We start from the raw sequence: 10,393 nt of genomic DNA on the forward strand, positions 1-10,393 counted from the left end.
TACCAGATGCCATACGACCATTTAGATACAACGACTTTGTGGTCTGTTATTAGATATCTTACAAAGATGTATAAGGCGCGTGCGTGATGGACCCTTCTATTCATAAAAATATTAAAAGACAGCAGTCAATTTTAATTAATGAAAGGAGTTAATTCAGAAGTGTGTAGGTCTTTGTGGAGCAAAATTGTGGGGACACATTTAAAGTAAATAAAAACAACATACGAATTTTAAGATTTTTTAAAATATTGTCAGGTATGTTCTTCTATTCCTTTAAAGACAGACAAAAAGGTGTAATATGAGAACTGTTTCTTTGTAAGATTTTAATATTTATATATGTTAAAAGATTTGCACATGACACAAATGAAAATAATACAATAATAATGTTATGTTGCTTTAATCAGTTCTTCCCTGTTGTCCTTTGTATTAACATGTCGACAAATTCTGAAATAAAAACTCTCTGTTAATCAAAAATAACAACAAATGTAACATAAAAAAAAGATATACAGTTATTTCAATGAAAAAAATGATATTGGTGAGGAAAGGAATTTTTAATAAAGCGCTTACGTTATTATATCCAAATTCTGAACCTTTTTTTATTATAATTCAACAATGAAATCCATGTAGTTAATATTTGACAAGTCTAACATTTAAAAAATAAAATATTCTATTACCTTCAATTTGAAGAACACCATCATTGTTACCGTCTGCCAGAACTAAACAATCATTTACAAATTCATCATCTACCCATTCTCCTTCTGAGTCGTCATAAACAGTTGCCAGCAACTTCCTTTGTAAAAATAAATCCATCATTTTACAGACCGTAACAATTAACTTATCACCAAACATGCTTCACAAAAGCAATCAAACATGTTTATCTGTGAAATAATTTAGCAAAAGTCTTCTCACATGTATATAATATTTCACTACTCTTTGTGTAATACGCGCGAAAGTGTTGCTAAAAATAGCGCTTGGTTTACGTGAATTAAATTATCGGTGACCATTGTACTTATGGTAGAAACTGATTATCGATCGTCGACTGCCTAAATTCGTCCCTGTCCTAGAGTCAACATCCTTATTTTATTTATCAAAAAGTCTAAATAACAAATGTTCATTTAGGCTATCACATTAATCCGAAGCATTACGGAAATAGCCGAGCAATTTTCATTGATTAAAATGATAACAAAATCATTTGAATATATTACCGGTAATGTGCGGAAATGTTAAAGAATTACACAATATTAAAAATCTTCGACCAATCGGGAATTGTTTTTTTCTTCCCTGAGAAGGTCTGAAAATTGATGCGCCTGTCATTAGACAATCTTTACGCAGTGATCTCCCCTTAATTTTTCGTCGTTAGTGTACTTATAAAGGGAAGTAACCGCTTCGAGGAGTTTGTGACGGACTACTTGTGGATTTTGCAAATAAGCATATCAGGGTCTAAAATTTGTATGGTCTGACGACTCAAACAAATAAAAAAAATATTTCATTGCATGATTTTGCAAATTCATAATTTAACGCCATATTGTCAATCATAGTAAAAGTCAGATAGCCTACGCAAAATAGCGTCCAATATCATGATGACTTTACTAAAGTAATATTGCTCTTTGCAACTTGAGCGATGTTTTCCATAACGTGTACCATTTTACTCACTGTTGTTAAAATCATGCTAATGCTAATATTGCTTCTTTATATTATTTCATTAAGTTGACTGCTTACTTCAGCTCATCCTTGTCTATTGTCCCGTCATTATTTGTATCAAACTTGTTGAACGCCCATCGTAACACCACCTCGGGGTCCGAGTTGATCTCACATCGCAATCGTTCAAACTCTTCTAATGTCAGATAATTATCCTCTGAAACATGTTAGTATTACCTCATTTGTAAAAACTTACAAGGTCAAGGACGCCTATATAGAAACATTACAAACAGGGACAGAGCATTTACATCATAATTATGTAGAACTATATGTATAACGTGGCTGCTTTTGGTTCATAAGAAGGTATAAAATCACACTAGACTAACTGGACTTTGATATGGCTGAGGAAATTATTAATAAACAGAAATAACATGAAACCTTCGGCGAATTTCAAGCTTTACTGGTGGAAGATACCCTTCCGTGCATTATTTCAGAGGTACGAGCAGGAACCGAGTAGAGCAAACGACATTCCGTAATGTAGCTGGAAAGCGTCCTCATTTGGAAGAATCATAAGACCCTAACGAGCTATATATGTGATATATAACTACATATATAAGCACCCGAGAATACTTGTATTGTGATGAGACTAATTCAGTATTAAATACTATAATCATAAATTTATATTCTATCTAAAAGAAATTCTAATCACAGTGCAAAGTCAGACGTTTTAGATTTTATTATTCTATAATTATATTAAACTTACCTGTTTTGTCCAAATCGAACCAGAATTTTTCTATGTCAAAAGATGCCGGTTTGATTCCAAGTCTCAGTAAAGCACTTCTTGTCTGTTTCTGAGAGAGCCCTGGACAACCATTTTTCACCTGTGAGTCATACACAGACTTGATTTCTGATAAACAGAGATTAAACTGTCAGTACCATACAAGAGTTCCTTTTGCATAGCAGAGTCATAGTTGCCGGTTTTTTTTTTAAATGAAACAAAGAATAATGTTCTTCAAATTTTTGAAGAAGCCTTTGGAGTGAAACAGCATTGCTATGAATAGGTTACTCGCGATGTAAATATAACTATGTAAAAAATATGGATGATGGTAACATTCACTTTGTGGCATTTATTTTCTGATTCATTTACATATGAATTAACAATAAATTAACAGTGCTATTGTAAACTTTCAGAACAGAAAAGATCATTACAAACATCTTGTGATGATACATTAACGGGATGACACTGTTTAACCATTAGCACTTGATTATAACTTGAATATTATTTCCGCACTATGCCTACACAATTAAAATCACTTCAAAACAAGAATTACCGGTAATTTATTAGAAACACACCTACCTCTCTTTTGTTCCTCAGTAAGCTCCCTCACATCCTTGAAAAAAAAACAGAAAAAATGTTTAACTGCTTAAAATGAAATAATCTCCACAAATCACATAAGCTATTTGTATGGAACGATCTTCGTGTAACATGAACAGTTATTAGGCGGGAAAACATTCTAATTATAGTTCTTAAATACACATATTTACATATAAACGAGTTTTAACTAATTAAATTTAATAATAAATGCCCATAAAGTTATTAATTATAATTAGAAATATTGAAATTATTTCTTTACTGTATAAAAACACATAATTAAGTGCAATATATTTAACATTAGGTCAGATAATATTTACATGATTAGCATTCGGTCAGATTAATAAACATTATTTTCAATATTCAGATTTTTTATTGGCTATAAGCCTAAAACTTAGCCATATTTGGCGGATGTAATAAGCACATAATGAGAAAAGTATGTACATACATTCAATAATTATATAAATGTAATTAATTTACTTTTAGATTATTAGATATACATATCTATAGCTTTTTCATACATGTTCAATGTTAATTTCATTTCAATCCGAGTTCTTTATTTATAATACAAAAAAAAGAGATAAAAGCAATGTAAAAGTAAATAAAAATATAATTACATGAACTGGTGAGTATACAACAGTGTACAAATATATTAAGCGGGAAAAGTTATTTCGACCAATGAATATTCTAACTTAAGATTGAAAATGTGAATATTTGATCTGCTAAACGCGGTCTTGGACACTGATACGGCTAAGTGTTGTTGCGAATTGCAAATAAATAAATAAATAAATGGCGCAAATGATCCACGAATATCATTTATGTATAATAATCAAGTATCCGAATTTAACATGTTTCAACAATGTAGTAAGTTTCTTTTTACAGTATAACAGGTAAAAAATGAAAAATGTGTACATACCCAATGGTTGAGTTATTATAGAATATCTAGTTTTATTTTATCCTTATTCTAAAAAACATGAGCAATGAAACACATACAGAAAAAAGGCTAGAAATAAAACTTCAAAATATGCTAGTTCAAAACATAACCCTTGAAAGTTGAAAAGCAAAAAAAATAAAACAAAAGTAAATACTCATAATTGAACGTACCATTATTCCATAAATAGCGATATGAAAGTTACCCTCTCGCAAAATATCACAGCATATTGATTATACGATTGATTTCCACCTGCTTCTCGACGATTTATTATGTTGCTTTTTGTTTGAACAATTCACCAATAAAAAGGTGGATTAATAACGAATACCCTACAGTAACAAAACTGTCCTACTCAAATATTTGATTAATGGAAAGTCGTTATTTTAATAGGTCAATATAAAAGATTAGAATAAACATGAAATAACAATCAGCCACATATACAATGTTTGTCAACTTTATTTTAGATGATTTGTTATGATCGTGCTACTTTTTTATATTTTAATCTCCAAATAATCCTTTTAACTTTTCTAACTGGATTAAAGATCAAAGTATGATTAAACTAATTATACCACCTTTAATCAGTAGCTTAGTGTAAATAAATGCTTATATCCTATAGTTATTTGCTTTATAACATTACCACGTTTTACTCTCGGCTAAACTAGGAGAACTGTAACTATGTGACGTCGACTCTCTTTTTCCAAAAATTATATTTATTTACTAAAGTCTTAACTGATTTTTGGAACATTTAACAATAGTTTTAACAAAATAAATAAAAACTAGAACTGCCACTGTCATGGCGTGAATACCCCCGCATACCACTTTGTCAGAATCAACAGTGGCCATTTAGAGCTCGAGGACAACCTCCTGCCAATTCTGAGGTTACTAAGCCAGTGCATTTCTATGTTATGTATTCTCCATGCTTCAAATGTGAAAATGTCAAAATCAATACACTGCGGACAGGTAATCTTAAGCATTTCAGCAGACAAGCTTATTATAGTAAAAATCCCTGTGACCTTGACCTTTGACACAGGGATTATCTACTAGTCATAAACAACCTCAATACCAAATATGAAGACTGCTGACCAAAGCATTCTTAATCAATTGAGCGGAAAAGCTTTTTAAGTCAAGGCCCTAGCTGTGACCTTGATCTTAGACCCGGTGACCTCAAAATCAATAGGGGTCATCTACTAATCATGACTAACCTCCATGCCAAATATGAAGACTGTGGGTCAAAGGAAGCTCAAGTTATTGGGCGGACAAGCTTTTTTTAGTCAAGGCCCTTGTGACCTTGACCTTTGACCAAGTGACCTCAAAATCACTAGGAGTCATCTACTAATCATGACTAACCTCCATGCTAAATATGAAGACTGTGGGTCAAAGGAATCTCAAGTTATTGGGCGGACAAGCTTTTTTAAGTCAAAGCCCATGTGACCTTGACCCAGTGATCTCAAAATCAATACGGGTCATCTTCTAATCATGACTAACCTCCGTGCCAAATATGAAGACTGTTGGCGAAAGGAAACTCAAGTTATTGGGCGGACAAGGAAAAACCGACGGACGGCCGGACGGGGAGACGTCCGGACGGACAAGCTGATTCCAGTATACCCCCCGCACAACTTTGTTGTGCGGGGGTATAATGATTATAGAAGATGTTTTAAAGTTTTTACTACATACATATACGGAAAATCAATTACCCCCTAGGGTGGGGCCAATTTTGACCAAGGGCTTTTATTTGAACAAACTTGGAACAGCCACTAGAAGATGTTTCATGCTAATTAAATATCTAAGCTCGAGCTCTTTTTTAAAAAGGAGATTTTGTAAGTTGGCAACCAGAGTTCTGCATGGAATTCAATTCTTTCAACAAATTTCAAAAATGACCATCCAATTAAGGAACATTGCTGTAAATTTCGGATGAAACTGGCTTCGCAGTTTATGAAGAGATGTCATTCAAAGTGAAAGTTTACGGACAACAACGGACAAATTGCGATCACAAAATCTCGCCATGTCACTTTGGGACAGGTGAGCTAAAAATGAATCAAAGCGCAATGCCAATTAAGAGGTGTTGGAGATTTTCAAAGAAGAGCCTATGTCGAGATCATCTACATCAAACTCCTACGCATTTCCCTATAGTTTGGTTTCATTCGCGCTCTTTCCTTTAATGCCGAAACAAACATTTTCCGAATTTCCAAGTTTCATCATCTGTTTTAGTGTCCAAACAAGTATAAGAATAATTGTGTCGTTAAATGATTGTATTAATACCTATCGCAGTCATCATATCATACCATTCACGAATTTTGCTTTTATTTCAGTGTATAACATTTTATTTCATTTCATTGTATAATTCAAAGTAACGACGACCTTTGACTTATGTCACTTAAACATGTAAATAGGAAAGGTCTCATCCAGCATGTCGTTTTAACCTATGAAATTTGAAAGCTGTAAATGACACGATCCTCTTCCGAGCGGTTAAGTTGACATTCAGATTTAATCACCTAAGTAAAAAAATTGGAATGCATGCGATCATCCTGTTAAGGTAAAGTGGTTCTCTGGTAATCGAATTGAAAAGAAATGTTAAATAACAGACCAACTTTTAAAAAACATTCACTATATACCACATCATCGGAAGGGCAGGTATTTCAATGAAATATTTTAATCATGCAGAGCACACAACTAAATAAAAAATGTTCAACATGTAGGGAACATTAACTTGACTATGCTAAAAAAAATTTTACTGGCTTTCGAAATTGCTGAAAGTCAAATTGTTAAAATGAGCGAATTCTTAAATGAAGCAGACAATATTTTAGACCGAAGGACACGGAGGCTGCCGCAACAATGAACATGTTGGCAAACATTAGCGTGTAAGCTATAAAACACAAAGGAGGGACCGCCGAGAGCGACATTCTCAATATGCAACCCCGCCCATAAATATGGAAGACTATGGAACGCCGTGACTGTCTTAAGGATTGAATTTGTCATAAACCGAATTCGCAAACAAATATTTTGACACCAAATAATGTACACAATGTTTGTGAAATATTTTTTTCTGAATACTGCTTATTCGGTGTTTAGGGTGCGAGAGATGATGCACGTTTCTTCATTTCCAAATGCAATCGCTTCTCGACTCTCTGCTAATTTGCTGGGATTTGTTGACACCGTTTATTTTATTGTATTATGCGATTCTATTTGTATTATTTAACCAAAGTAAGATGACCTGGACACGATTATTTCTGATACGATTGTTGTGCCAAAGGGAATTCTTAAATCTATTCGGACAGTCCGACATATTTCGTATTATTCTTCCTTAATACTAGTGTCTCAAGAGTTTAAAAAACATACATTGCTACTTACTTTCTATAGTTACATCAAGTTACGAGGTAGAACTAGCAAGTCTGTATAATTTCCAAAATAAATATGAATAATTAGCGACGAATTCCGAATGACTAAAATCGCAGACTCAGTTTTCAACTTTCATATGTTAACTTTTTAGGGGCTTTCATTTTCATCCAAATTAAGTTTCTTAAGATTAGGCCCGAGTCAATCATATGACCTTGGCTTAAAATATACTACTCATAAGCACTGGGACACCATAAGTTAATTTCTTTATTATCACAAGCATAAAACAGATTTCTTTCCAATTTTTGAAATTCTTATCACAATGTTTTGACATAGTACCCCTGACATGAATCCATTACAACTCTTCTAGGGAGAGAAGAATTATGGAGTGCAGTAGGGATGGTGCAGAAGGGGGCCACCTTCCACCAGGTTGGTGCGGCACTTGGTGTACACCACACCGTCATCACCAGAGCCTGGAATAGATACCGGCTACATGGTACACCCGCCAAGAGGCATTCTGGAGGTCGGCAAAGGGTCACAACACCAGCTCAGGATCGGTTTTTGGTCGTTCAGGCACGTCGTACAAAGTTTTCGACAGCAACTTCTCTTCGTAACGACCTTGCTAATGCTGCGGGGACCTGTGTTTCTACGCAGACGGTACGTAGAAGGCTGCATACGGGTAATTTGCGGTCGAGAAAAACTTGCATACGTATCCCCATTGACGCGTCGACATCACCAGGCCCGTTTGGAATGGACCATGGAACATACACGGTGGACCATGCAACTCTGGAGACACTTTCTGTTCACTGACAAGTCCAGGTTCTGCCTAGACTTAGGCGTGCATAACAAGACGTGGTGAACGGTTTTAGGCTGCAAATATTGCTCAGCATGACCGCTACGGAGGTGGGTCAGATATGGTGTGGGGAGGCATCAGCTGGGGTGGACCAACCAACCTGGTTGTGCTAAATAGACGCACATTGACAGGTCAGCGATACATAGACGACATCTTAGACAACCAGGTTAGGTTGTGTGCTTGAGCAGTTGGCGATCAGTTCATTCTAATGGACGATAATGCTCGTCCCCATAGGGCCAGGACTGCCTAGAGAGGAAGTCTATTGAGCACATTGACTGGCCAGCTCGCTCACCTTACATAGAACATTGTGGAATGAGCTGCAGGTTAGATTTCAGCTCGTCAACTGCAACCCAGAACCATCCAGGGGCTTGGAGCCATGTTGGCCCAAGAATGGGCAGCTATAGCTATACTCGTTAGAACGATCAGAAACATAATAGGGAGTATGAAAAGGCGCTGTTAAGAAAAAACAATAGCTGTCAAGCAAGTTACGAATGACCCCCGAAAAGGTTTCTTAAGCATGCAGGTATTATGATGTGACACATCATACTGATGTGGTAGACATTTATGCCAAGTTATTTTAAAATCCTTCAATGCATGATAATGTAACACTTTGGGAACCAATGTGTACCTTCAAACTCTTCTTATGAGCATAAGTACCTTCAAACTACATTACTGTGACATTGGAAGCAGGAATATGTGTCTTACACAAAACACGTCATCTTGATGTGGACTAGTAGACATTTGTGCCAAGTTATTTTAAAACTCTTCAATGCATGGTCCGGACACGGATGTGTGTACCTATAATGTCTGATTGTGATAACGTGAACGATCAAAATACGAGTGTGACCTTGACCTTTGAAGAAGGAACGTGGTTCTTGAACGCGACACATCGTTGTCATGTGATAGACATTTGTAGTTCGCCATTCCTTTCATTATCTGTTTACATCAATATTGACAAATAGGGGTGTCGATAAAATTCTTATATAAAATAATACTACTTATCGCCTAAATTTTTAATCACCTTATCAGTCACTCATTTTTATGCGTTTAGCATTATAGCGTAGTGATAGAGTGTTCGATCTGTGAGTGTGGAGACCCTGGTTCGAATCCAGGTAAGTTTATTTTTTCTTTTCTTTTTTTTTTTTTTTTTTTTTTTTTTTTTTTTTTTTTTTTTACAAAAGAACTGGATTTTAGCACAATGCTATTTGAGAACATTTACTTATACAGACATTCGAATTCAACAAGTTAAGTATAAGACAACGTGATTAGGGTGATAACTGAGCAATGGAAGACTAATATATACAAATGAGCCAAAATTGTTAAAATGTGGCGAATAGAATTCAGAGTTTCATACGGAATAAAACTGATAATTATTCTATTTAATCTGTTCAATGAGTTAAAAATCAAATTTATCCGATTTTGCTTTATCGTCATAAGTTTAACTTTATATTGTGCAAAACATTATAAAACAGAAAATGAAAAGTTACGTGACACACTATTAAATGTTAACTGGAAAAAAACATATTCAAGAAATGTGCACAATTGCAGATTTGAACTCTAAAAATCATGTTCATAATTAATCTGAAAACTCTAAACACTACCCTACTCGGCTTTACGTGTTTTCCCCACTTTCATTCTTCTATATTGCAATAAAAATGCAAAATTAATAATTGAAGGACTTGAACAACCTATTATATCATAATGGTACGACCGATTAATATAAACGTTATCGTGTTCGACTTATATTTCAAAATCCCTCAATGCTTGACAAAGTTACAGTCTGGACATGATTGTTGTGCAAGTGGGGACGCACGGACGGACATGAGCATCGTCTTGATGTGGTTGACATTTGTGCCAAGTTATTCTTAAATCCTTCGATGCATGACAAAGTTACAGTCCGGACAAAAATGTGTGTACCTATAAACCTCAAGTTATTGTGATAGTGAAACAATGACATTTAAGGCCCGTGACCTCAAAATCAAATCGGCGTCATCCAGTATGTGAAATACACGGCTGTGATAGTTTTTAAGACAAGAGGGCCATGATGGCCCTGAAGACGCTCACCTGTATATAGGCCCCCGGAGCGGGACCAGTTTAAACCCCAGGAGTTTTATTTGAACAAACTTGGTAGACACCCATTAGAAGATGTTTCATGCTAAACATCCAAGGTCTAGCTCGTTGGGTTTTTTAAAAGAAGATTTTTTCAAGTTTTTTCTTTACACATATAGTTAAAAACAATGACATACCTGGCGCAGGGCCAGTTTTGACC

The 10,393-nt window shown here is 34.9% G+C and overlaps 1 protein-coding gene across 1 annotated transcript; it reads right to left on the bottom strand.

Moving 5' to 3' along the window:
* Positions 1-268: 268 nt before the first annotated feature.
* LOC132755340 (troponin C, slow skeletal and cardiac muscles-like) lies at positions 269-4,561 on the bottom strand. Its single transcript, XM_060746211.1, has 6 exons — positions 4,112-4,561; positions 2,993-3,026; positions 2,399-2,542; positions 1,717-1,852; positions 672-787; positions 269-441 (listed from the first exon to the last, which is right to left on the bottom strand). The coding sequence occupies exons 1-6, from the start codon at positions 4,112-4,114 to the stop codon at positions 398-400; spliced, it is 477 nt and encodes a 158-aa protein (XP_060602194.1). The 5' UTR covers positions 4,115-4,561; the 3' UTR covers positions 269-397.
* Between the last annotated feature and the right edge of the window lie 5,832 nt (positions 4,562-10,393).

Source organism: Ruditapes philippinarum, unplaced genomic scaffold (genome assembly GCF_026571515.1).
Source record: "Ruditapes philippinarum isolate M1 unplaced genomic scaffold, ASM2657151v2 ctg1047_1_1_1_1, whole genome shotgun sequence".
NCBI classification, from domain to species: Eukaryota; Metazoa; Mollusca; class Bivalvia; order Venerida; family Veneridae; genus Ruditapes; species Ruditapes philippinarum.

Bases quoted from the DNA above. Each gene is read 5' to 3' on its own strand.
- LOC132755340 (XM_060746211.1), bottom strand. The intron at 1,853-2,398 runs GTAAGTTTAATA...AACATGTTTCAG, and splicing joins GTTCGATTTGGACAAAACAG to AGGATAATTATCTGACATTA. The intron at 442-671 runs GTAATAGAATAT...TTTTTATTTCAG, and splicing joins TGGTGTTCTTCAAATTGAAG to AATTTGTCGACATGTTAATA.